At 47.7% G+C, this 27555-nt stretch overlaps 2 protein-coding genes and 1 long non-coding RNA gene across 6 annotated transcripts in view; 1 reads left to right on the top strand and 2 right to left on the bottom strand.

Annotated features, from left to right (window-relative positions):
- Positions 1-71: 71 nt before the first annotated feature.
- Positions 72-10817, bottom strand: Timm8a2 (translocase of inner mitochondrial membrane 8A2). Of its 2 annotated transcripts, XM_006518919.4 has the most exons (3): positions 7679-10817; positions 3482-3853; positions 72-647 (listed from the first exon to the last, which is right to left on the bottom strand). In XM_006518919.4, the coding sequence occupies exon 2, from the start codon at positions 3805-3807 to the stop codon at positions 3514-3516; it is 294 nt and encodes a 97-aa protein (XP_006518982.1). In that variant the 5' UTR covers positions 3808-3853; positions 7679-10817; the 3' UTR covers positions 72-647; positions 3482-3513. The 2 variants fall into 2 exon arrangements, with proteins under 2 accessions (XP_006518982.1, NP_001032833.1); NM_001037744.1 differs by lacking the exon at positions 7679-10817 and having other exon boundaries at positions 3482-3820.
- On the top strand, positions 8001-10938 carry Gm52103. The gene is made up of 3 exons (XR_003951095.1): positions 8001-8151; positions 9906-9971; positions 10799-10938. It is a non-coding gene; the product is annotated as a predicted gene, 52103 (long non-coding RNA).
- A 6520-nt stretch (positions 10939-17458) lies between these two features.
- Ubac2 (ubiquitin associated domain containing 2) overlaps positions 17459-27555 on the bottom strand; it is a 142477-nt gene continuing 132380 nt past the window's right edge. For all 3 annotated transcript variants that reach the window (XM_006519492.3, XM_030247988.1, NM_026861.2), the window contains one exon: positions 17459-18544. In XM_006519492.3, the coding sequence (XP_006519555.1) occupies positions 18437-18544 (108 nt within the window). In that variant the 3' untranslated portion in view covers positions 17459-18436. The remainder of the gene's footprint in view (positions 18545-27555) is intronic.

Raw genomic sequence — 27555 nt, 5'->3', positions numbered from 1 at the left:
GAAGGAAAGGGAGGAAAGATAGAGTTCCTTGTGTCAGTTCTACCCAAAGCTGATCAGTTACAAAGAACAGGTTCCTTTCTTTTAAATATTTATTTTGTATGTACAGTCTTTTGACCTTTATTTTTGTTTTGTGTGTATGGGTGTTTTACCTGCATGCATGTCTGTTTACCAAGTGTGTGCAGTGCCTGTGAGTGCCAGAGGAGGGAGGGGGACCTGTTGGATGCCCTGGAACTGGACTATAATTGCTGTGAGCCACCATGTGGTTGCTGGGAAATTAATGCAGGTCCTCTGGAAGAGCGAGCCGTAGTCTTCATCACTGAGCCATCTTTCCGGACCGTTATGTGAACGTAAGTGTGCTCTGTGTCTAGGTCAGGAGAGGGTGTTGAGTCTGCCAGAACTGGCGTTATAAACGGTTGAAAGCCATCAGATGGCCACTGGCTCTCTGCAAGAGTAACAAGTCTCTTCACTGCTGAGCCGTCTCTCAGCCCCCAAGGAGGAGGCTCTTTGTGCACGGTGACTTGACAGAGATTGGTGCCTCCTCACTCCAGCCTCTCCATGCGCTTTGCTTCCTTCCTTCAGGCACAGACGATTTCAGGATTTTCAGTCTTGCTGGCAATAGACGGATCCGAAACCCTAAGTACAGGGATCTGAAAGAAGGAAACGTTCTCTAGGGAATCCCATTCACACATGAGCATAGCCCAAGCCCCTGGCAGCGCCTTCCTAAGCCTGGCTTATCCCACAGCTAACCTAAGCCTGGCTCATCCCTGGCTTAACCCTTCTCATGCATATCCCTAGCCTTGGATTCCTCTTTCCCTATACCCTCAAACCCTGCTGCAGGCACAGCAATGTGAAGTTAGAACCTCTCTTCTCCCGGCTCTGGCCCTATAAACACACCTGCCTCTGTTTACGAACTCCTGTCTCCTGGACCTCAGAGTCAGTGACAGCGAGTAAACAAGGTCAAGATAGCATGTGCTCTACATGGTCCCTGTGCCCTCTTTCTTCCTGATTACTGAAGAGTTTTCTCAATCCTGAAGGAGCTAAGCTTTGGTGAAAACTTATTTTCCTTAAAATTTTAGTGACTTATTTATTGTGGTTCTGAGTACATGCTTGTCACAGCATACATGCAGCAGTCAGGGAACAACTCTGAGGACTTAGTTATCTCTATGCACTTTTATTGCGGGCTACAGGGATCAAATAAAGGTTGCTAGGCTCTTGCAGCAAGCACCTTTACCCTCGGAGCCATCTTATAGGCCTCCCTTTACATTTTTATCGTGGCAGATGAAATGATCAGTCAAGGTCATGATCTTAAACTCCTCTGTCCTTTCAACAGATACCTCCAAATCAAATTCTGAAAATATTGAGATCTCTAGAGGGCACCTGAAAGTTTGGAAGACTTGTATCTGTATAAATGTATTATAATTATAATAATTATTATTATTATGTATTCCAAATGGAATGAGATTCCTGGAATCAGATACATCTTGAAAGCTTCAGTCATAATTGTGACGATAAATTCTTTGGATTTTTACAGAAACAGCCAAGTCAGTTATGGCGAAACACGCCCATGTTCCCAGTGGTCAGGATACTGAGACAGAGGATCTGCTCCAAGTTCAAGGTCAATTTGATCTAGATGGTGAATTCCAGGCCAGTCAGGCAGCTACACTGCAAGCAAGATCCTGTCTTTTAAAGAAGTTGTCCATAGCGAAGCTCAATTTATTCTGATCCCTTCTCCCTCCCTCTTCCTCTCTCTATCTCTATCTTTCTATCTCTATCTCTATTTTTCTATCTCTATCTCCCTTCTCTCCATCCCTTCTGCCCACCCCCCTTTACCTACAAGCCCAACAGGTTGTGTCTTCCAAGAAAAGGTTGTGGAGAGAATGAAAAGAATTCTGAAAGCTAAAGTTTTGCTTTAGGGGTATGTTTTATTCTTCAAACCTCATAGATAGAAAAAAAATCAATCAAAATAACCTAATAAGTGGATCCTATAATAATAAGCACCAGGCATGCCCTCCCTGAAACCATACAAATCTTCGTATCTCTTAAGGCACATTTTGAAACTTTTTGCACCTTGCTATATAGACAGAGTACATTAAGTTCTTCTTAGGCCAGTCTAGTAGTGAGAATTAAGTTCATCGGCATCGGCGAATTCCTTTATAAAAAGGGCCCACAAGGGTCAGGCTGCCTGTTCTACCTGGAGAGCACACTGTAGGATAGATACCTACTAAGTCATGGGGGAAGGAAAGAATGTACCGAAGGTACTGTATGAACATCCCATGGATCTTATTCCCAGCCCTGGACACCACTAGATAAAGAGCCTCAGTCAAATAACAAATTATTCTCCCCCAGCTGTTTCCTCCACTCCTGCCTCCTCTCCCCCCACCTTTCCTTCTCTCATAAGTTGCCAGTCATAACTGTTGTGGGTTTGTATATGCTTGGCTCAGGGAGTGGTACTATGAGAAGGTGTGGCCTTGCTGGAGGAAGTAATGTGGGCGTGGGCTTTGAGACCTTTCTCCTAGCTGCCTGGAAGCCAGTCTTCTCCTGTTTGCCCTCAGAACAAGATGTAGAACTCTTAGCTCCTACAGAGCCATGCCTTCCTAGGTGCTGCCATGCTTCCTGCCATGTTGATAATGGACAGAACCTCAGAACCAATAAGCCATCCCCAGTTAAATGTCCTTAAGAGTTGCCTTGGTCATGGTGTCTCTTTACAGCAATGGAAACCCTAAGACAACTGTAATGTTAATTTTGATTTCTTAAGAAATTCTTATGAAGTACCCTATCTCACTATGTAGCCCAGACTGGCCTCAAACTTGCAGTCTATCTGCCTTCTAGTGCTCGGATTAAAGGCATGTGTCATTAAGCTCAGCTTCACCTAATAAGCTCTACTATAATATCTAGAATGAACTCACACAAAAAGAGATTTATTGTGTGGTTCCAAATTACAGAAAGCAGTTCCACTATCAATATCAAACTAGCAGTTAAGGGGACCTTGTGGGGAGCTGAGCTCCACATATACCTAATGCAGCTCTTATTCATCTGTCAATCACTTTCACAACATTACCTTAAAACACAACCCACAGGCTCAGAGATGCCTAGAGCACTTCCTGCTCCAGGAATCTGAAGCCCTCTTCTGGCGTCCATGGACACTGCACTCACAGTGGCATAAATTCATACAGACATACACAGATATACACACACATCTTTAACTTTAGCACTCAGGAGGCAGGAGCAGGCAAATGCAGAATTCCTGACTAGTTTTGTTTGCAGAGTAAGTTGCAGGCTGGCCAGGGCTACATGGTGACATTCTATCTAAAAAACGAAAGAAATAAACGACCATCCACATCTCAAACCCCCATGACCCTCAACCCCACAAACATTGAAAAAAAAAAGTAATTAATCTTTCCTAATTCTTAGATGATAAGACACCCCTCCATGTTGTTCTCATCACCATCCCCTCCTCAAAGCTGTCCATTTCCCCACCTACCTCCCTTTTCCAAAGCGGGGGAAACGCTGAGATCAGTCGGAAAGTCTTTCTGAGAAGAGTGGTCTCGCCTTCTGGGTCTGCTCCAGTCGATTCAAGATGAACTGGCTCGTATCAATGAAGCGCTCGACGCAGTTCACCAAGCAGAGCTCCGCCCGGCCATCCAGCCTGGGCCCGGGCTTGTCCATGCACTTCTCCCAGCAGAGCTCTGTCATGTGGTGGATGAGCAACTGCACCCTCTGCTTCTGCACCTCTGCCTCCATGAACCGCTGCAGCTGCGGGTCTGAAGATCCCAGGCTGGTCCCCCGGGAAGACCAGGCGGACTCCATGACAGCGAGCCAGGGACCGGAAGTGCCCCACCCACCAGGCGTCCTGCTAGAGAACGAGAACCGGAAGTGTCATGGCTGCCTCAGGCCCACCTAGGAAGCTTGGCCCTTTTAGTCTGCAGGCTGCTCTGCCTGGCTCCGCTTACCTTAGTAAAGATTTTTAAAGGAAATCTTAAATTAGCACTGTTAGACTCCGTAAGGCTTTCCAAATCGTTCATGAACAAGCTGATGGCAGTCAAACTCAGGCTGAATGAAGAAGACAATGGACCAAGGAAGCAATGCTTACCTTTGGTTCATCCTAAACCCATCGGCTTACATTTCCCAAGATAAAATTTGACAGACATTTCGAAGATACAGAGGATCTACAGACCATTCTCAGAAAGCGTTTCTGACTGATGCCCTCATTTGCCAAAGCCATACAAGGTGGTGCTCAATTCTATTTGGTCCTAATTTTTACCAGGTCCTAATAGATGGCTAAGTCTCCCTCCATTTTCAACCCTCGACAGTCATCATCCCTACCTTGACTAGAATATTACATCGGGTTCTGTTTGCAACATTCCAGATTAAGGGAGAAGTGGGAGAAAAATACGTGACCCAATGAACGGACACCATGAACCCATTTGTATGACTTCAGCCTCCTGCACACCTGTTGCTACCCACACATTTACTTGGTCCTGGCCTTCTAACTCCTCTTTCCTGTGGGGCATAACCACTGAAAATATGCCTTTTTAGGGATGTGAGATCTTCAGCTCTTTAACCTTTAAGAAGATTTTGGTTAAAAATGGGAAATAAAGAAGGATTGAAAATGTCACAATGTTGGGAACAAGCAAAAGAAACTCATTCTAAGTACTACCATTTCATTTCCAGACTCCATTTAAGCACAGGGAGAAACTAAATTCAAGGTCCAGGGCCCCAGGGGGAGCTGGGGACTTCTCTATAGCTGAACTGCTTCTGTTGTAAATAGTTGTCTGAGTCCTGGTATCTCAGATACAACTTGTAAGGAGACTTTTGTCTGAGACCAGTTATCTCAAGGACAACTCCATCTTGCTGACAGGGTCAAACAAGTTCATATTCTCAGGCCTGGGAACGAACACATATCCTACTTCTCCAAATATTTTCTTAATTGTCTTTTAACTGGTAAAGAATATAGAAACTGATGTTATCTAAACCAAGGTGCATAAGTTTTATACCCCAACTAACTACATGCAGCTGGCCCACTCCTTTACCCCGTTATCACTCTGAGCTCAGGACCTAATGTCTAGGAGAATGCATTAAAGACCTTGAAGCCAGGTACTCTGGATACAGTCCAGTCTCCAATGGGAGACTTGCTTAACCCCTTGATTTATGTTCCCATCTTTTAGAAATGTTGTACAGTTTCCTTTCTGGGATGCAGTTCAGATCCAGAGCTGGCTGCCCCAGTGAGCACTCGGAAAATAAAGCTTTCATTTTTAAGCTTCCATATCTGAAGCTGGTTTTCTTGGTTTCCACTCTGAACCCCCACAGTTAGAAGGCTGGAGATGGTTCAGATGTTTAAAACAATTGAAGTTCTCCCAGGGGACCCGACTTAGTTTCCAGCACCCACATGGCAGCTCACAACTGTCTGTATTCTAGTTCCAGGGGATCTGACACCATCTTCTGACCTCCGTGGACACCAGGCATGCAGATGGTACATAGACATACATTAGGAAAGCACTGGAATATGTTTTTAAAAATTTGAAGAAAAAGTCACAAATTCTTCAGTCTGTGGAAATGCAAGAGACCCAGTTAGGTAGGTTGGATGCTATAAAGGCGAGAAATACAACCACCCAAAGCCTACTGCTCTACTGTTGGCTGGGATGTGTAAGTAATTACCAGTGACTCTCTCAGGCTGTTCCTCACCAGCTCTATCTTCCTTATTGCTGTAAGGAATGTCAGTTTGTTTAAACAAACAAAGAACCACAAAACTCTATGGATCAAAGACTGGCCCTGAACTTGATAGGCAGCCTAGGTTGGTACCAAACTCTTTTCTTTGTGGATTGGATATTTTCTATATTTACATTTCAAATGTTTTCCCCTTTCCAGTTCTCCTCTTCGGAAACCCCCTATCCCATCCCTCCTCCCCCTGCCTTTATGAGGGTGCTCCACCATCCACCCACCCACCCACTTCTGTCCTCCTGCCCTGGCATTCCCCTACTCTTAATCCCCCACTTCTGTCCCCTCCAGTGCTGGGGTTACAGGTAATTCCCACCACTTGTCAACGAACAAGAGACCCTACTTTTAATTTTCTGCAGCAGTGCTGGTGCCTGAATCCAGGGCTCCTGCATGCTACACAGCACACCAGCAATTGAGCCACATGACCAACCCTTTCAATCTATTTACATCTGTAAAACTGTAAAACTGTAAAACCAACAACTTTTGGGTATCATTTGGGAACTTCCTCTGGGCAATTAGAATTCTTGTTTTCTCCTGGGAGACTCTCCTCATTTTGGCTGGGGACAAATGTTTGCTTTTTTTTTTTCTGTTTTTTTTTTTTTTTTTTTTTTTTTTTTTTTTTTTTTGTTCTCCCACAAGGTGTGCCTTGGCTGGCCTTCTCTGGTTGCTACTTATGCACGGACACAGGCACTTGGCAATCACTTTTACTCGTGTGAACTTAGTGTGTGCCTTGCTCACAGTGGCTCCTTAGTAAATGCTTACTGATATGTTTATAAAAAGATAAAGAAGTATAAGATATGTTTTGTGGGGCTGTGGTGAGGTATGGGGGAAGAGGGTGTGGTGGACCTATGCCAATTACCCCTGAGGGACCAGTCACATGAGTTAAGAGGGTAGTAGAGCCAGAGAAAGGCAGAAAGAGTAGAGAAGTAGAGGCCAGCCATGGCCACAAGTGTGTGGAGAGAGGGTTGGGGGAAGGGGAGAGCAAGAGCAAGAGCAAGAGAGAAGCAAGAGGGAAGCAAGAGTAAGAGAGGAATGAGGGGCCAAGCAGCCCTTTTATAGTGGATCAGGCCTACCTGGCTATTGCCAGGTAAATGTGGGGTTGAGTTTAGACAGAATGCTAATACTTATGGGATGAATAATGCATGTATGAAGTATGAGGGGCATCTCATAATATCTTGCTTTTATTGGACTTCCTAGGTGGTACTGTTTAACAATGGGACTCTAATTGGCTTGAGCCATGAAAGACATTACTTATGGGATCTTGTGATCTGTGTGTCAATCATTTATCTGTAAAAACTTGTTTCAGTTCTTCCTTATGTAGGTAGTAGGGAAGGAAATTTATGGCTATTTAGGACTTTTTAATCTAGGTTATTTTTGACAGACCTGGAATTTGGAAGGTATCACTTGGGGCCTCAATTTACAAATGGAAAAAATCAGGTGTAATGGTCTCTGTCCGTAGGGGGAGAGTTTGGGGTATGCTGACACATTGTACCCTGTGGGAAAGCAGGTGAGCCCAGTCACAGGGAACCACTTTCCTCCGACCAGGATATAGAACTGGCTGCTGACAGAAATGGGTCTCATGCAGGGTTCCATGAGAGCCTCTGAAGAAACAGCAACAGAGACGACAATGTTGCAGTGACAACTGAAGCACTGTCTCAATCAATGGATGTGTGAAGTATTCTCTTATTAGCCAGTGCTCTAGTAGGGGAAACCATTTTCTGTGAAATGGAACGAAGAGAACAGCGGTGGTCATGGGCAGCCCAGCCTCTTTTGCCTTTCCCTGCTGGTGAGGAGACCATTTAATTTGCACTAGAGTGCCAGCCAGCCCTGTAAACCTCAGCTCTTAGAAGTAAACCCAGCCCATCTAGGTTGCAAATGAGTCTCTCCAGCCCAGAGAGTCTGGAGACAGGGCCACCACCCTCTACTTTCCACGTGAGCCCCCAGGCAGCCCTTCCTGCCTTACCTGGCTCCTTGCTCCCAGTCAGAGCAGAACAGTGACTGCTCTTAAGTTTCCTGGCATCAGTGGCTTGGCTGCTGCATATACAGTCTAAATGGAGCTGAAATGCAGCAGGCCTCCTGGGGGACTTTGTTCCCTGTCACTAACAGAGCCTCTTCTGGAAGACAGCATCCTGGCCCCCTGTTGTTTGGTTGGTTTGGTTTTTTAGCAGGGCTGTAAATGGGCACATAGGTGCCCTTCCATGCTTTGCAGGTAGGAGAGTGACTGGCTGCTCAGCAGGTCTTTGTTGACATCTTTGTGAGTTCATCACCCTTGGTGAGTGAGGTGAGCTAGCAGGGACTGGTAAGGCCTTTGGTCAGCTTGCAGATGTCCTTCTGCAGATTACCCTGCTCTTGGTTCCAGCCCTCTCTGCTACTACTGTGCAACTCTCCTAACCTCCCTCTGCTCAGTAAACCATGCCATTCCCTCTGGAAGCACAGGTCAGTGTCCACCTCATGACTTAGAGTAAAACCTGCTGATGTGTCCAGAATGGCTCTCTGGGTTGTTATTCTGAGGAAACACTCGGGGGGCTTCTGGAAGCCCTTCTCATAGCTCTTCCCACACACAATTGTATTATAGGTGATCGACCACCTCTGAAGAGAACTGTACTTTACTCTTCCCAGTGGCACACCTGTGGCTCTCTCAAAAGACAGGTGCTTTTTGTGGGAAGGAAATGACGAGAGAGCAATTTCATAGTAAGGCTTCAGTGAGCAGTACTTCCCAAGAGCAGAAGGTCATAACAGGGAGAGCGGAAACTTTTGCGTTACTGAGGAAGAACCATGAGACAAGATGGGTGCAAAGTAGGGCTGGGGAACACACCTCTGGCAGGCAAGGGGTAAGAGCTTACAGCACACCAATCTGATGGCTGGTGCTGGAACTGGTCATGTAGTACTCTCTTTTCTGAGGTTTATACCAACACCAAGAAGCACAAGAGCAGAAGACCCCAGTTGAGATTTAGGTGGCCCCAGTCTGAGGTTTCAGGTCCCACAAGTTTGGTGGCTTCATGGCTCCTGCTTTGGATTTCTGACTATTCAAACCATGCCAACTTCCCTAGACACACAGCTGTTGAGGCGGCTCTCCCTGGGTGTGACTCTTCTGTGTCTTCCCCAGAGCATGGTGTCCTGAGCAGTATCTCACGCCGAGGACTCCCCCAGACTTGGTCTGTTGGAGAAGCAGCATACATGAGTCCAGGGAGTTCCTCCTATCCAGAGGCAGACAAGCAAGGAGGGGCAAGGGTTGTAGGTTCTGCAAGAGGTGGGAGGCTTCAGAGGAGGGCACCAGGGGCAAAACCTCCAGGGAAGAATAGTCTGTGGACAGTGAGAAGGGGCCCAGGATGTCAGGTTGAGGAAGTGAACAGCGGAGGTGGTATGTCCTGAGGCGGAACCATAGGAAAAACCAAAAAGGGGGACCAGGCACTTGAGCGGTGAGCTCAGCCAAGATGAGCCCAAATCAACTCAAGAAATGGGAACAAATTATCCAGTGGCCTCGAGAGCGCATACTGTGTGTGCTTAGGTTGATTCTGGAAGGTGAGCCAATTTGTGGCTTAGATCCTCCTGAGCTGAACTTGGCCTTTGAACAGTTCCCCTTCCTGCACCAGGTCTCCTCCCATACCTCCTCCCCACACTCTGTACTGAAACTCAGCGCGGTTTGAGAACAAACTATTAAGAGAAGGAAAGTTAGAGGAAGAAGAGCCACCCTCCTAGTCACAGCTGGCAAAACCCAGGGTAGATGCTGGTATGCTCTGTAGGCAGGTTTACTACCAAGTGTCTTCCTTTCATTGAGGGCCAGAGTCAGACTGTATGCCGGTGGGATCCTGTTTTCTATCTGAAAGCAGGGGTGGGTTGTGAGGAGTGAGCAAATACCATTTGTGTTTGTGGGTGTGTGTGCAAGTATTTTTAAACAAAGCCAGAACTGAAGAGTAGAGTGGAGAAGGCAGGTTTTAGGCAGGAACTGTTGTAATAGGAGAAGCGGGGCTTTGCCACAGATTTCTTTTTCAGTGTCAAGATTGAACATAGCTTTTCGTACGCTAGGCAAGTGTACACCACTAAGCCGTATCCACAGTCCCCCCTGTCAGTGGAGCTAGCCTCTGTTATAACACACCATGGGCAAGTGGAGGTCAGTTAACAAAGAGCGGGTGTGTGGAAGGCACTTACCAGAACTGAAACATGGAGTCAGGAGTTCTTTCTACTTCTAGGATTCCTGCTGAAGATGGACAAAGGTGATGAGACATGGAGGCGAAGAATCTGACCACATACTGAGGGTAATCAGACAGATATCATGAGGGGGGGGTCTTTCAGTGGGGTACAGATAAGAGCTTCAGGTTCAAATAGAGGATGAATTTGGTCAGATGAGGGAAAAGAGGATACGTAATCGAACAGTCCCAAGGAGAGTGGTCCTGCCCACCAGCACCTTAACTCTAGCCCTGTGAGGTAGCTTACCCTCTAAGTGATCACTTCTGCTCCAGTGTGACAATTGTGGATAACTGCCCTCATCTGGGGTGGGGATGGGGTGTCTGGCTGGCTGCCTTGTTCTCCTTAGACTCTAAGGAGACTGAAAAAGCTCATGAATTTATCACGAGTCAGTGAATCCTGGTGTTTTAAAACGACAAACGTGTCCAACTGTACTTCACTGTACTTCACTGACAGTTCACTCAGAACAAGATGACTCAGTTCCAGGCCTTCAGCTTTGAAGGGAGATATTAGACAGGCCCTCCTCCAGTGATTAGCATGCCATCCTGCAGAGGTGATCAAGTAAATGAGACAGACACACAGACAAAGGCAGAGATGCCAGGCCTCCATACTGCATTACAGGTTTTAAAAACAGCTGCCAAGAATCTTTTTCAAGGTCACCAGACCCCCTCTTCTGTCTCCTTCTCCATGTGACCTCAATGAATCAATCACTTCACCGTATGTTTAAATGATGTGTTGGGATAGGTGGCCTGCTAGGCTGCCAGAATCCAAGTTTTGTTTTAAAAACTGGTCCCATCACATCCTTGCCCAGCCTCTAGAAGTAGTTGCTAAGAGACAGTGTAGCAGGCCCAGGGTGCTGCAAGACCTTGGTGGTCTGACCGTGGCTCCCACTCTGTAGGTCTCCTGCAGCTACTACATGAAGCACCATGAACTGGGTGGCCTAAGACACTTCCATATTTCTAGGAGCTGGAACCTAAAGCCATGATGTGGGTTGTCTGCTAGAAGAATCTCTTGGCCATTTGTATTAAGGTAGCATGTCAGTTCCATGCTTCAAGATGTGGGTGGGTGCCTCTGTTCCTCCCAGTCTGTGGGAGCCTGGAAAAGTGTGTTTTATCTTTTGTAGTTAATTAACATTAATTTTAAAAGATTTAATTATGAGTGTTTTGCTTGCATGCATGAATGTGCACCATGTGCATGCCTAATGCCCAGGGAAGATGAAGAAAGCATAGGACCCCCTGGAACTGGAGTTACAGAGTTGTGAACTACTATGTGGGCCTGGGAACCAAACCCGTGTCCTCTGCAAGAGCAGCAAATGCTCTTAACCACTGAGCTATCTCTCCACCCAAAATTGCATTTTTAAATGTCTAAGGCCCATGATACCCACAGTAACTGGATCCTGACACATACATACTGTATTGTCTCTCGTGACTGACTCTGAAATGGGATAGACAACATAAAGTGGCTGGCCCTAGGGAATTGTGTGCCCTCTGAGAAGGGGTGTGTGTGTGTGTGTGTGTGTATGCATGTGTGTATGTGTCCCTAGGGAATGGTGAGCCCTCTAGGAAGGTGTGTGTGTGTACATGTGTATGTATGCATATGTGTGTGTGTCCCTAGGGAATGGTGAGTCCTTTAGGAAGGTGTGTGTGCATGTGTATGTATGCATGTGTGTATGTGTGTGTCCCTAGGGAATGGTGAGCCCTTTAGGAAGGTGTGTATACATGTGTGTGTGTCATACACATGCTCTGTGTGCACCCACATGTACGCTGATAAGACTTCTCTGGATTGGCAGCATATATTGATGAACGTTCTGTGGAGAAAGTGCTGAAAACCCTGGTTTTCTACTAACTCTTATCCAGAGAGAGGTGAACAGATGTCTATGCACACCATCAAGGACACCAGTGACAGAACAAAGATGCAATTCCACCCAAGTCTAGCCTGGTGAGCCAGGGAGTTTATTGGGCTTATTCACACCATCACAAAAGCTCCACTCAGACCTTGGTGGTAACCTCCTGGAAGCTGCATAGGAGACTGCCCTTTTAGTTATATTGCTCCTACAGAGGCCACAGGAAGCTGGGAGTACCTGGAATCTCACATGGGAGTATGATGTCCCCCACCACATATACCCCTCCCCCAATGGAACTTCTGCATGCCTGATCTATAGAGAAACTGCCCTTGTTCACAGCCATAAGGATAGAGTCTGTGAGCAAGCTGAATGTACAGGAGGTGGGCAAGGGCTCCTTGGCACAAAAGAGCCCTTGCCTGTGAAGCAAGCCTTTCAAAAACAAACATCTGGCCGGGTGTGGTGGCACACGCCTTTAATCCCAGTACTTGGGAGGCGGAGGCAGGCAGATTTCTGAATTCGAGGCCAGCCTGGTCTACAAAGTGAGTTCCAGGACAGCCAGGGCTATACAGAGAAACCCTGTCTCGAACCCCCCCCCCCAAAAAAAAACCAACCAAACATCTGTAAAATAAAGGGGAAAGGAAGTAGCTTGTGGGTGGGTACTTGTCTTTGTCAGTGCTCTATCGCTTTGAAGAGACACCATGATCACTGCAACTCTTGTAAAAGAAAGCATTTTATTGGAGGCTGGTTTACAGTTTCAGAAGTGTAGTCCATTATCATCATAGTGGGGAGCATGGTAACAGGCATGGCAGGCTTGGTGCAGGAGAAGTAGTTGAAAGCTACATCCTGATACACAGGCAGAGAGAGAGAGAGAGAGAGAGAGAGAGAGAGAGACAGAGAGAGAGAGAGACAGAGAGAGAGAGAGACAGAGAGAGAGAGAGACAGAGAGAGAGAGAGACAGAGAGAGACAGACAGAGATACAGACAGAGAGAGAGACAGACAGAGAGACAGCAGACAGACAGGGTCTGCCATGATTTTGGAAACCTCAAAGCCCACCCCCAGTGACACACTTCCTCCAACAAGGATACACCTCCTAATCCTTCCAATCATTTCAAACTGTGCCACTCCCTAATGGCTAAACATTAAAATATATGTGCCTATGTGGCCATTCTTATTCAAACCAGCACAGGAGACAATCTATGTTTGGTGGAGTCCTGGAAGGTACCTCCTGCCTCCATCTGGACTCTTCAGGTTTGCTGGGAACATGTGACTGGGGTCATATTTTGGAATTTTTTTTATCCTCAAAATGAGATCCTAGCTTATCAGCACTTCTAGATATTGCAAAGCTATCACGAGTAATACAGTGTTTAAGAAAGGAGTTTGGTACCTAGAAGATGCCTCTGTGGGCAAAGGTGTTTGCAGGAATCCCATAAAGACAGGAGGAGAGAATCACCCTTCAAAGTCATCCTTAGACTTCCCCACCCACGCGGCGGCACGCACTCATCCATAACTGCATACACAAGCAGCACACGTACACACATACAAATGATAATTATGTCCTAAAAAATAAGACACGAGCGTAAGAAAGACCAGGTTTCTCACCCCTGGGGACAGAAGGGGGAAGAAGGCTCCTTAAGGCCATGATGTCTCAAGCCATTCAATCTAGAGGGTCTGGGGGTGGGGGTGGAGAGGGAGCAGTGTAGCCGCAGCCTAGCTGGAACTGGCCTGGAAGGTTGTGGCTACCTCCTTTCCAACCCAGAGCCTGGGGCCACTGTGGAGCACTGAATGACTTTGCCATAGCAGGATCCTTACTTCAGAAACCTGTTACGGCTTCAATGTGTAGGAGCTGTGATCCCGAGAGCCTTGTAGGGTGACCATATCTAGAGATGCAGACTCTAAAGAGCTAAGTTCTAATTCAATGACTAATGTCTTTGTAAGATCTGGGCGTGGACAGGTGTGGAGGGAGGCCACGTGAAAGCACAGAAAAACGCCATCTTCAGGAGGAACCAGGCCTGTGAGCAACTTGATCTGAGCTATGCAGTTTTTGGGACTGTGAAGAAACTGATTCATGTGCTGGAAGCCCTCTGTGCTCCCATACAACAGTTTGACAGACAGACAGGCAAACAGACAGACTGCCTTTGCAAATGCTTTGCATTCTCCTTTGCTGTGGTAGGGGTTAAACCCAGGCCTTGTGCATGATAGATCAGTACTCTGCCACTGACCTCAATCTATGCCCATTCCCTTCTGCATTGTGTGTGCATATGTGCATGTACGCATGTGTGTGCTATGCATATGTGGATGTGGATCCACAAGGAGGCACACATGTATGCAGATGTGTAACTCTTGACTAGGGGTGACATGTACTGGAGACTGAACTTTTGGTGTCCTCTAGGTACCCAAAATGCAAGGCTAGCTGCGCCCAGAGCTGCAGAGAATCTGTTCTCCAGTGCTTTAGAGTTTGGGGCCTCCAGGCCAAGTCTATGCCCTACATTTCTAGACTGAGTTGCTTCTGGAGCCTTGAGCTGATTTTATGCTTGCTCATCAGTGCTGTTCTGCAGAAGTCTGTCACCCTTATCTCATTTTATCCTCTCATTGCTAGTATTCTCTTAATTTGGGTACATGTGGGGACATGATAAAACCAGTGGTAACCACAGTCCTTTCCACAGACTCACATGCATGCCTGCTGTGGCAGAGGCTGTAAATCAGACAGTCTGGAGAGGCACAAGGGACTGGGGTCAAGTTCTTGAAAACACTCAGCTCCCTTGTGAAGAGGTTCTGATCTCTACCAGGCAGGAGGGCTGAAGGGGGCCTTCTCTGGATGGGACATCAAAAGATGGAGTCAAGGTACCCTCAGCAAGCCACTGGTGGCTTTGGATGCAGCCTTCATCTGTACAACGAGGACATTAGTCAACACGATCTTTGATATTCCTCTCAGCTCAAGAACTGGGTGAACTGTGAGTGAAAGAGCCGTAAGTGTGTCAGAGATCGGCTTCCCTGTGAAGCTGTTCGTCTGGCTTTCTATATCTTCGATGGCTTTCTTTTTGATGCTGTGTGGGTGACCTGGCCAGTCCCCTACATAGTCAGTTACTGGTATCCCTCTAGGGAAACTCTCATCTAGGAATACAGACAGAGGCTAGTGGTGGGACCAGGGGCCACACAATGTTAAACACTAAACCCAGAGAAGGAAGGGAGATCCAGCCAGGGAGTATATGGCCTTGGATAGTGTCCTGTTCAGTTGCTAGGATCAAATATCTTGCACTCTCTGGGTGGGGACTCTTCCTGGCCCCTTAGCATGTGTAGTGGAAGAAGCTTGTAGCAGCTTTGACTCTCAGAGCTGGTGCTTTGCCCGAACAACTCTCACTGGAGATGTTTCTCCTGACTGTCTCAGCCTAGGCAATGTTTCCACTTTCTTGGCCACTGTAGCTCCCATGAGAATTCTCTTAGGTAGCCTCACTTGCCAATATGGAAGAACTGATAAGGCCTGAAAGTGGCCTGTGGCTTCTGAGCTGGTCCAGGCAGCTGGTTCTCTGTATGTCAGGTCTCACCAAGAGATGGCTGGGACTGTGCCCAAGTCTCACAGACTCACAAGTGCCTATGGCTTTGAAATGAAATAATTTGGTTATTATGAAAGTTGATGGATAAAGAATGAAGAAGGTGGGAAATACACCTTGCTTAGCATGTCTGATGCTATGTGTTTGATTCCGAACACTGAAAAAGAAAGAGGGGAAGGAGGGTGCTTTCCCTAGGAACTGAGCCGAATGTTGGCAAATGACTCCCCAAACCACCAAAGCTGTCATCAGAACAGGAGTGTAACAGCTAGAAGGGCTCGATAGGGCGGGGTGGAAAACTAGAAGGATTACACCCAACCCCCATGGCTGCATTTTGATAATGAAATCCCAGCTGCATCTCAGTGTCGATCTGTGGTGTAGACTGAATGCTCACCCTGCAGTCCGTCGCTCAAGAGGCTGAAGTAAAAGAATTGCTGGGATTTCGAGGCCAGCTTGGGTTACATAGCAAGGTCCTGTCTTTAGAGGAAAACAGGACGACTCGGGGGTGGGGAAGCAGCTCAGTTGGGGGAGAGCTTGCACAGTGCACACAGCTCTGGGACCAAATAAACACAATGTGATGGTGCACAGCTGTGACCCAATCAATCACTAGGGAGGTGGAGGCAGAAGTTCAAGGTCATCCTTGGCTATATAGTGAATTTGAGGCCAGCCTGGGCTACTTGAGGGCCAACCAAACAAGCCAAAATAAAATACCCACACAAACCTGTACCAATAACTAAAGACATGGGATTTTAAAGATGCAAAGAGTATACACTTCTACAATACTATATATAAATTCACCACCAGTGTACAGCCTGAGTTGTGAGAGCTTCTAATACAGGAAAATCTTTCCAAAGAGTGGTGGTGATGGGTGGGAAGGGTAATCTGCTAGCGTTCTTTGGTACCTCCGGAGACAGAGGGAGGGCTCCTTCCTGGTCTCTCTGGCAAATGAGTACTTACTTCCATTTCTCTTCTCACCTGTTCTGGTCCCTGCTTAAGGACAGGGCTGTTATCTTCTCTTCCTCCCAGTTCTGAGATGATCCTATTCTGCAAGCCCCACTTCCTGGCTTTCTTCACATCCCAGCTCTTGCCCTCAGGAACCTGCCACCACCATGCTGCCCTACCTTGCTTGTGTCCTTCCTTTGGCCCTCAGATCTCCCTACCTCCCCGACAGGGACTGCCCTCTGCTGACTCCAGCCTCCTGAGAGCTCCTAGTGCTGGGATGCTAACCCCTATCACACAGCCCAGCTCTCCAGCCTCACCTCTTCCCAGGCTGACAATCTGTATCTCGGGGGCATTTTCTCCTAGATATGCAACTCTGTAGCCCAGACCACCGTCTGCTAGCTGTGTGAAATGTGTAAAACATTCTCAGTGCCACCGGGAGGCGTTGACAGTTTGTGTTCAGTTTGCCTCAAGTGGTTGTTTGCTAACCCTATGCTGTCTGATTCAACTGCATCTCGGGGGCAGGGTGTCCTTAGGTATGGTGACAGTTCACTTTCATTGTTGACTCTGTGCATTTAGAATCATGGAAACACCTCTGGCTGGGTGTACCTCATGCTCCTGTAGTCATGTCCCCCACTCCTCCCACTGTGAGCCAGAGCTCCTCCCACTGTGAGCTGTTTTTGACAGGTTATTTTGTCAACAGCAACAAGTTAACCTGGTCACAGAAGGACGAATTCACTCACTATGGACAACTTTTCTCCACTCCTTTCCCATTCTGGTCTGGACCTGCTGTTCTGAAAACCAAGGCTAACCTGTTAGCATCTGCATAAAGCCCTCAGCGTAGAAGCTTGTCTACACCCTACCAAGCCATCACACTTACAGAGAGCCCTTGCCCTCTTGAACCCAGGCTTGAACTCCAGACAAGGAGTCCATACAGCGGTACTGGGTGGGTCTTAGAGTGCCTCACTTTACACTCCTACCTCCAGGAGCAGTGTCCCTTGGCCCCGTCAGTGAAGGAAGCTGGTCACCGTGCTCACACTGGGCCTGCAGGGCAGCTCCAACCCTGTTCAGGGCCCCAGTCAGCACTGCCCACGGTGACCGCACTGCGGCAAAAGAAGGGAGTGCTCACTGTGCAGGCCTCGGCCTTCTCAAGACGTTGTCTGGGTTCATTTTTCTTTTTGGTGGAATTGCCTAAAGTTTTATTTGGAGAAGTATAAAAACTACTGAAAAGTAAAACACATAAAAACTTTATTGTAAGTATCACACACCTAGATTTGCATCAATTTGACACATTGCTGCTCACTGTGCAGAATACACCCGGTGCAGTTTGCTTACGGGACAGTCGTCAATTCCTACAGCTGCTCTTGCTCACAGGGGCTGCCTCCTGCTTACACCTCCCTGACTGTCTGCACAGTGGGCACTGCCTCACCCACTACAAGGGGCAAGGATGGGGCCAGGGAAGGTGTGCTGCCAGAAGGGCTGGTGGTGTATGGAGGGCTGCAGGCTGGCCCAGGGTGGGCAGGCCGGGGCTGAGCCATTGCTGGCCAGCGCCTGCTCTCTGCACAGCCCCACTAAGTCTCTGAAGCAACTTTTTTCTTTATTCCAATTCACTCCTTTGCCCAAGTGGCCACTGTAATGCATTCTGAGCAAAATGACCCCAGGTAGGCATCACGGGGCATTCTAGAACCTCACACCAGCACTGGATTATCTGTACTGAAAGCAGGAGTTGGGGCAGACTCTAGGCTGGAGGAGGCTCATCTCCAGCTCCCTCTGTCACTGAGATGTGAATACAAACTGAAGAGAAAAAAAACCCAGTCCATACAGAGTAGTGTGACACAGCCTTTCTGAGGTCACATGGCCTGCCGCCCTTCCCTGACGTGAGGATGAGCAGACTGCACTCGAGCTTCAGGACAGTTGTCTCTCTCTGCGGTGCTATAAAACAGCCACCGAAACCTGTAACCGTCATGCATTTGAACACGTAAGAATGACGGCTCTCCACACTGAGAAATGCCCAGTAAAAAAATAAAGATAGAAAATACATGCTAATTTAATGGCAAACTTATTTGATACTACACGGCAACCATCTTGGATTTAAGGACAGTGTATGGTGGGAACCACCGTCTCCTCTTGAGAACACCTGTGCTGGGGTCTGCTTGGTCCTCAGGCTGATGTGGTGGCGGGCACATCACTGTCATACAGTGGCTGGATGTCAGTGCTGCAGCAGGAAGTTGGTGGCCACATTGAGGTCATTGTTTGAGGCCCTCAGGGCCTCCAAGGCGTCCCCTCTGGAAAATCCCATCTCCATGAGGCGGGCAACCTGCAAAGAGGGCAGAAAATGGAGGCTCAACAACACACAGCGTATCCTTAGCACCACATGTGCCTCACGTGGCTTTGTGGGAAAGCTCAAGCTTCTAAATTGACCCGAGTCAGTTCACGTCTACTCCCAAGTCAAGCCTGTAGTAAAAGAATAGGAAGTCTAGACCTGGCAGCACAAGCCTATGATCCCAGCACTTGGAAGGTAGAGGCAAGAGCGACAGGAGTCCAAGGTTATCCTGGGCAATAGAGGGACTTTTGAGTCTAGCCTGGGGCTACATGAGACCCTATCTCAAAATACAAAAAAAAAAAAAAAAAAAAAAAAAAAAAAAAAAAAAAAGAAGAGGGGAAGATGAGGCTCAGCTGGTAAAGTCATTTGCTTTGCAAGAGAGGGCCTGGGCTTAGTTCCCCAGCACCCCGTGTAAAATGCCAGGTACAGTGGACTATATTACAAGGATGATGACTGAGGTTGTCCTCTGGCTGACTCCTCTCTCTTCCCTTTCTGTCTCTCTGGAAAAAAAAAAAAATCAACAAAGATCCACTTCCCCCAACCAGCAAAGGTGACTCGTAGTAAACCTTTCCAGTGTTTTCTGTGCACAACTAGGAAATCTCACGTGACCTTTGCCGGCTTAGTTACATGTCTAGGTGCTCTGACAGAAAGTGACTTATGGGAGAGGTAAGGAGGCCACAGCGCAGTCAGCAGTGGAGTTGTGTGGCTGGGACTCTGCACCTCTTGGGTCCAGGAGACACCATGCTGGAGTCAATTGGCTTCTTCCTGTTTCCCTTTTTGTTCAGTCTGGGGACCCAGCCATGGGAGGTGGTGCTCATACCACAGTGGACTCTCTCCTCAGTTAAGTCTCTCTGGAAACATGCCTGAAGACACACTCAGAGAGGCCCTATTAATGCCCTAAATGTTTCTTAATTCAATCATGCTAATAACCAAAATTAGCTGCTACATAAAACACACAAGGAAACGGGGCTTCGAAGGCCCTGATGCAGTGGGGTGCACTGGGGCCAGGCTGTGAGAACTCCAGAGTAACAGCCACACTCTGTCTCATGGGATCTGGTGGGGAGGAGTTGGGACATCAGGTGCGCACATACAGGCCACCAAGTGCACACCTAGCGTCTTCAACTGTCACCAGTTAATTGCCCCTTAGACAGTGACCAGTCTTCCTACTACTCAGAGTACATTCATGAGGTTGTAAAACCAAGGTTTACAGAGCATCTCCAATACTGCTAGCTAGGCGTTAACACAGGAGACCGTGGTAGACATTTCGTATTCAAGCTAGAACATTCCACTCCTCTGGCTAGGGATGTGTCTCAGTTGGTAAAGTGCTTGCCTAGCATAGAAGACATAAGTTCCTTGTTCCTGGCATTGCTGCACACACTACCTGCTCAGGTGATGATACTGTGACTTAGCCAGACTCCTGCCTGCCTGTAGTGAAACACCACAGGGACAATGCCAAGCTCTGCTGCCAGCTCAAGCAGTAGCTGGACCTCCATGGACCACAGCATCAGTGACCTGGGAGATATCTTCTCAGGCATCCCTCCCCGTGTAAGCAGGACGCCTTGAGAGTGTTCTCAAGGTAAAGTCTTCTAAATGAGTGTACAGTTTTACATCCTACACTGCTGTGGGTTGGGTCTGGTTGGGTCTGGTCAGTTTTTGTCATGAATACTCTTGGCTGGCAACTTCACTACATCTGGAATTAATTAAGACTCAGATGGCTGGGCGCACCTGTGAGGACTTCACACTGAAATGATCTGAACGGGGAAGATCCACCTTTGATCTGAACCACCCTCTGCTGGCAGCCCATGCAAAGGATGTGGGAGAAGGAAGCTGGCTCTCTTTGTCTGCTTGCTTAAGAACAAGACTTGCTGCCAAGTCTACTCTTCACTCACATTAGCCTAGTTCTTCATTTCTTTGGTATTGGGGTCTATACTGGTCTTCACTGAAGATGAGAGAGATATCCAGCCTTGTGGACTAAGCAACTACTGGATTCTTGGACATTCAGTGGCAGACAGCCACTGTTAGATTAGCTGGACCATAGCCTATTAATAGGTTTTCCTTTCTACATAATTCATAAGTATGTGTGTGCATATATGCATACATATTCACATCTGTGTAAACATTCATACATACATGCATACATTTTATGAGTTCTGTTCCACTAGAGAACCCTGAAGAATACATATGCTCTCAGGGCATGTTTTTCGCTGTCCCAGTAAAAGTGCTCAGCTTCTTTGGAAATGCCACTGGTTACTTTAACAACCACTCCCTTTATGTCTACAACTTTCTACATTACGTTTTAGTTTTCAAATCCTGCTCAGCTTTGCATTCCCGATTCTCACGGAAAATATGGTGAGAAGCAGGCAGGAGAGGCTGTGCTCCAGCTTGGGTGCCATGTTATACTGAAATATCTCCACCAAATTAACTAGCTACTTTACAGTTAGCTTCAACATCCCAGGACTGGGACAAAGACAAATTCTTTGCCAAAATGTAACAAATTCCCCCTGGCCCAATTCAAGAGTAAACTCACAGCCTGGCCTTCACTGCACCCCTACTGGTATTCCGACCTTCTTTTCTCCTCCAGAATCACCCTGTAAGCTCTATCTACAGAATCTGAAGCTTTCTCTAGCTCAGTCTCCAAACTCTGCCCATAAACCAGCTCCATACACTTAGGATTTAGTCACAGCAGTGTCACTATTTTTAGTACCAAGTTAACGAGCTTTCTACAACTGTGGCCAGATCACCCAACAGAAAGAGCTTAGAGAAGGACAGGTTTACTGTGGCTCGTGGCTTAAAAGGATCAGCCCGTAGTTATTGTGCCCCCACGTGTTTGGACAGGACATCATGGTAGTGCAGTGTGGCAGGCAGGAGGCAGAGGATGACACCAGGAGGGACCAGGGACAAGACACCCAAGGCCCTGCTCTCCCCCCAGGGACAAGATATTCTAGGGCCTGCTCTGCCATAGGGATAAGACACCCTAGGACCTGATCTCCCAGTGATCTGCTCCTTCTGATTAGATCCTACTTCCTGAAGAAAGCCTACGAACAGTGCTATCAGCTAGGTAACTAAAGCTTTAATGCATGAGCTTGCACTAGAATTTCACATTAAACTGTTAACACTGTGTCTCTGGACCCCAATCCTTTCTCAGTTTGTGTCATCTGAAAACATGGTACCCAAGGCAGTGTGCAACTCCATGGGTGTGTGCTGGTAGGTGTGTGTGTGTTATATCTGCGCACATGGATATGAATATATACACACTTATGTAGAGAGCTATGACGTGTGAACTGGTTAGCAGGAGTCTGCTAAAAACTTGATAGTTTTCACCTGCCATACTCAGGAGAGTTCTCAAGTCCTACAGTGACCTTGTAGGTAAAAGGACGGCACATAGCTCTGCCTGTTTTCCAGCCAACTCAAAGGAGTTAGTTCTAAATGCCATCAATCATCCCTCTCAAACTTGTATCTCCCCTAAGTAGGCTTAGCAAACCTGCAAACTTCATTTGAATCATTACTGATGACAGTTTTTAGACACACCAGATCAAAGATAGAGCTCTGAGCCCATGAGAAAGTTCTCTCTGCTCAGTGGGTAATCAGCTTACCCAGTGAAAAGCCCAGGTCAGCTCAGTACTATTATCTACTCCATAGGCTGGTGCTCTGTCTCCACAGAGATGTAAATTCACAGATGTAAATTCAGTGACATCTTGTGTCAACAGGGCTATTTTGGTTTTCTCAGACTGCAAAGATTTTTCTGACATCTACAAGTCATGTGGTGCTAATCTGGTTTACATTGCCAGACACCAAAATACCAAACTTGCCATTTAATTTTTTGGAATTGCCTTTCTCCTTTCTGTTGGGACCATTTTACAGTGAGCATACTCTTACCCTTTACCCTTACCCTTTCAAGCTCCCATCAGCCTAAGTGTCAAGGGGTTGGGAGGTTTGCCAGACACAAATCATAAGGAGGGAAAAATCTGCCTGATGAAAGCAGTCTGACTAGTTATTTTCACCTTGGGTTCCAATCGTAAGGTGGCTCTCTGCAGTTATCCTGGCTGAGGAGCACTGTCTCTGGACCAGTCAGTAGTTGGACGGGTCCACTTCCTGCTGAGTGTTGCGTGTGAGCATATTTCAGGGTCTCCAGCCAGTCTGTCCCTTCCTATCCTTGCTGCCTCCCTGCACACTTCACGCAGAGTTGTAGCTCACTTTCATTTTGAGCCTGACCAGGAGCAGGTCTATATGCTGTCAACAGGCAGCAGTCTCAGGGACTGGTAAGTCATAGCTGGAGCTGAGAGCCAGCAGAGATGTCTGGCTACCACTGTAACAATGGTCCGTGATCTTTCCCTGCACTAATGACACGCGTGGGTTCCAGAAGACACAAGGACAGGTGGCACAGACCTCACTGGGCCCTCGGGTTTGGAATGGCCGAGTGGCCCTGAAGGCAAGGTCTGTCAGGAGCATGAACACCTTCTTTGTGCACAATCGCTGTGATCACTCCTTCTCAGACATGAATGACCACATGTCCACCACTGGCTTGACAATGAGTCAGGTCTTCACAGGTCTTCTCTGAAGAGTCTTCTATTGCTGAAAGTGAGCAACAGGTCTGGCACTTCAGCCACCCAGTGCCACTGGTCAGAGCTGGCTTCTATATTTATGTATTTTTCAGGGCTGAGAAGACAAGTGTGTGTTTACTGCTGACTGGCCTGGTATAGGCTTATCAGAGAGTCTGTGAAGGACCTGCCCTATGGAGCTATGGTAAAGGGAATGGTCGGGAATCCACCAGCTCCAATTTCCCACATAGCTGATGACCTTGTGTGTTACACAAGGACAATGTCTGGGACAATTTCTCCCCATCTAAAAGAGAGCCTGACATACACAGTAGCCCAAACTGAGGTTAGGCGGTCAGGCTCAGTGATGTGAGCTCCTTAAGGAAGTGGCTCAGTTTCCCAGCTGAGGCAGAGCCACCAGCAGGCCACAGAGCTGCATCCCATCATTACCAGATGCCAGGTTGACAGCAATTTGTATGGGAAACTTATGAAATGCCCCATGGAGTTTTCTAAAAAGCCGTTCCTTTAATCCTTGCTGCCCCCCCCCAGCCCACTGGGTACCTTCCTCCTGACCCACAGAGGGAACTGTCTAAACCACTGTGGAGTGTCAGCTTAGAGCACAGTGAGGCGTCCAGTCCAATGTCTAAGCCATCTTTTGCTCAGGTTTGCTTAGAATCCAACCATGGGTGATTACTGTCCCACGAGAGAGACTGTTCTGCTTGCTCTGCTCTGTCTGTCTGTCTGTCTAATTCTGAGACAAGGTTTCATAGCATAGCCCTGGCTGTATTAAACTATGTAGTCCAAGCAGGCTTCAAACTTGTGGCAATCCTTGTACCTCAGCCTCCTGAGTTCTGGGGTTACAGGTACCAGAGAAAACACCAGCTCCTTTGTAGTCTTTCACAACTATTTATTCAGTCATTAAAGTTCCCCAAGTGGAATATCCAATGGTTCTTTTCTGTGGCCGAAGTGAGGGCCTGAGACCACAGAATCTACAGGGCACCAGGGGGAGCCTCCCTCTTTCTTCCTCCCTGGGTTGGGTGTGCATTTGTGCTAGTGTCCAGTCCTCTCCCACCATGGGAGCCAGCCGACTAACTCAGTCAGCTGCCTTTCATCACGGCCCACCATAGGCGTCAGGAGCCTTACTCAGCCTCCTGTGACATGGTGAATGAAGCCAGTGGCTGGCTGACCAGAGGAAGGGAACATGGATGGAAAGAGACACGGTCACTGTCAGCTGACAACAGGTGGACTGTACTTTTCCCTCCCATGTGTTCTTCAAAAAACAGACCACACCTCGAGGGAGGAAACCGGCACACAGAGACACAGTTCTTTCCTCGTTTTCCTCGTTTTTAAATACTTTTTTTAAGTATCTCTGATGACCTGTACACTTCTACCTGCCTCGAGGTAACTTTCACTCCAAGAAGCTAGCAAAATGGCGCCTTTGTTCTCCACTCCTGACTCACCTCCCCTGTGCTACACATCAAAGACAGACACTCATCCCAAGGATTCGCAGCGGCACCTTCAGTGACAACTGCTGCTTTGCTCAACAAAGACTGTGGTTTCTTTAACTTCCCTCTAGTTACGAGTGTCAAAAACAAATGGTATTTTGGGTTTTTAACTTCCCGAATTCTGATGTTCATAGATGGAGATGCCCACCCCACCTCACAGAGATGGCGGCCCCACCCCATCCATAGCTGGACTGCCCTTCCGTGCTAGGTCACATGCACACTTGGATGTGAATGGCAGGGCCAGCGCTGCTCTGCCTCTCTATCGTGAGCGTGAGCAGGACGGTTGGCTGTTCCTGCGGGCTCCCCTCCCCCAGTGCTGCTGCTGGACTGCCCCTGTGGGAAGAGCAGCTCTTGTCTTCCTGATCTGATCCTCTCACCTCCTGGTTAACGGGGGCTCTACTGTTTACATGCTCAGGAAAGGGCCACCTCCCTGCCTACTCTTCCAGCACCGTTAGGGTTGGGTGGTCCAGCCCAGCGGTAACTGGGCTGACTAAAATGAAGTTAGAAGTGAACAGGAAGAAAGTATAAATCTTATTTATGGTCCAAGATTGTGTACCTTGCCAGGCCCCCTCATAGCATCCCCCTTATAATCTTGCGTGGGGGTTAGAGGACAACTTGTGGGAGTCAGTTCTCTCCTTCCTCCATGAGACTCTCACTCAGGTCATCAGGAAAGGTGACAAACTCCTTCCCCATATTTTTTTTTTTTCTGATTTTTAGCATGAGTGTGGTATCAAAAATACCTGGTCAAGGAAAGACGGTGCTGGCCACGGCACTCATGGCTCACAGCAGCCAGGGCCCCCTTAACATCCCAGGGCAGCGGGGGAGGGACTCACAAACCCAGCCCTAGCTGAGGAACGACTGGCAGGTCACAGCTGCGAGGGAAGAAAGTAAGTCTTCTGTCACGGTGTAAGCAGGAGTCCAGCGCCCATGCTCCGGAACCCCCGCCCCGCCCATGCTTATGCGTGTGGCCTTCATTAAACTCCGTGGATCACTGGGAAAAACCCATGAAAGTGGGACAGGGTAAGAGAAGGAAGACGGGGCTAGGGTGATCCAAATAGTTTATGTACTTTATAAAGCTGTCAAAGAATAAGTAAAAAGTATTAAAAAGAAGAAAATATGGGGGAGGCAGAGGGAAGAGGAAACAGTTCTTGAGATAGACACTTTAGTACATTTGTGTCTGGTTACAAAAAGGACATTATTTGACAGGCTTTATTTATGCTTTGATAAATTCTCATATATATAAGACCATGTTTTCCTTAGTTCAAGTTCCCTTTCCACCACTCTCCAGGCTACAGGGAGCCCCTCCAGGCATCTCTGGGGAGCCTCTCTGATCTATCCACCGTTCAGTTTGCAGCTGCTGCCCACCACTCTTCCCTAGCACGTGTCTTGCTACAACAGGGCTGCTTCTCAGTATTGTGTCCCCCACAGCTTGCCTGCAATAGACAAGCCAGTGTTTGTGGACTTGACTTGGGGCGGGTGCAGTTCTTATCAGAACAGGAAGGAGCTAGACCATCTAGAGGCATGCATGCCCTTCTTCTCTCCCTGAGCTGCTCCAGAGTCCTTCACTTCCCCGTGGTACCCTTTCTCTCTTCCTACATTGCTGTCCAACATCTCAGGGTGCTTCTTCAGCCATTCTGGGAAACAGAGCAGGACTCACTGCCCAGACCGTCTTACCCTCTTCTCTGCATGTCTGCCTAAAGGAGGCAGGTGGAGACATCTTGTCCCTTGGCTTCTTGGGGTCACCTTTAGAGACCCTGATGTGTGGCTCTAGCCTCGCCCTCTTCAATGGGAGACAAACCTGCAAAGGCGCCTGGAAACAGGATGGGTTCTGAGAACTTGTAATCTCAGACCCAGCACAGGTACAGAAGCAGCAGCGATGGTGTTACATCTGTGGCTGTGACAGGATGCCTTCACGTATGTACATTTTCTTTGAATGTGTGGCTTATGAAGTCATGGGATTCAGGCTCACAGAGACCTCTCAGTTGCTGAGATTAAAAGTGTGCACCGCCACGCCCAACCAAGACTGTCTTATTATTCTACAGTAACATGCCAAGCGTGTGCATTACAAATACAGCCTGTGAGACCCTCGATGTTCTGCACCTAATCAGGAATGTTGAAACACAAGATTTGGGAAATAGGTTAGCAAGAGAAGAGGATGGGGGTGGGTGGAGAAAGGCAGGCCGGCCTCACGAGGTCATGTCATATCACAGCAGAGAGAGGAAGAGCTATAGCTCCTTTAAAGTGAGACTGTCAGCAGGTTAACCTGACCCCTGTCATTCTGGGAGGACCAGGGAAAAATGACTCACTAAGAGGAAAAGCCTGGGGCTAGAGAGGTGGCTCAGCGGTTAAGAGCATTGACTGCCCTTCTGAAGGTCCTGAGTTCAAATCCCAGCAACCACATGGTGGCTCACAACCATCTGTAATGAGATCTAATGACCTCTTCTGGTGAGTCTGAAGCCGGCTACAGTGTACTTACATATAATAAATAAATAAATCTTAAAAAAAAAAAGACAAAAAGTCTACAGCCCAAACTGCTGTTTCCACATTCCCCTCTGCTTGCCTCAAACCGCCCAAACCAAGGTCTCGCCTGTAAAGCCGTCCACAGGTGAAGGCGCCAGAAGAACAGGACTCAGCGCTGCACAGGGGAGGAGTCACATGACAGTCTCCGCGTTTCTTTCCACCAAGATGGAGGACTATTATTGTATTCTCAAATCTGTCATTACTAGGCTCTAACAAATACCGAATTATTTAGGCTTTTCTTCTGAGTCTCTGGGATAATATTTGCCTAGGGAATTTTTGAAGATGACAGGAGAGATGAACTCTGGCAGGCCAGACGCACTGCATATCTTTAATCCCAGCAAGAGGCAGAAGCAGAAGGATTATGCATTGAGATGAGCCTGCACTTCAAGTGAGGCCCTGTCTAAAAATATAATAAGCAAATAAAAAAGAACTCTGGCTGCACATC

This window comes from Mus musculus, chromosome 14 (genome assembly GCF_000001635.26).
Source record: "Mus musculus strain C57BL/6J chromosome 14, GRCm38.p6 C57BL/6J".
In the NCBI taxonomy this organism is placed as follows: domain Eukaryota; kingdom Metazoa; phylum Chordata; class Mammalia; order Rodentia; family Muridae; genus Mus; species Mus musculus.
Note: the sequence above shows the minus strand (reverse complement) of the source record. Positions and strands in the feature narration are given on the sequence as shown.

What these genes read in the sequence shown, in the direction of transcription:
- Timm8a2 (XM_006518919.4), bottom strand. Translation starts at nt 3,807, where the DNA reads ATGGAGTCCGCCTGGTCTTCCCGGGGGACCAGCCTGGGATCTTCAGAC.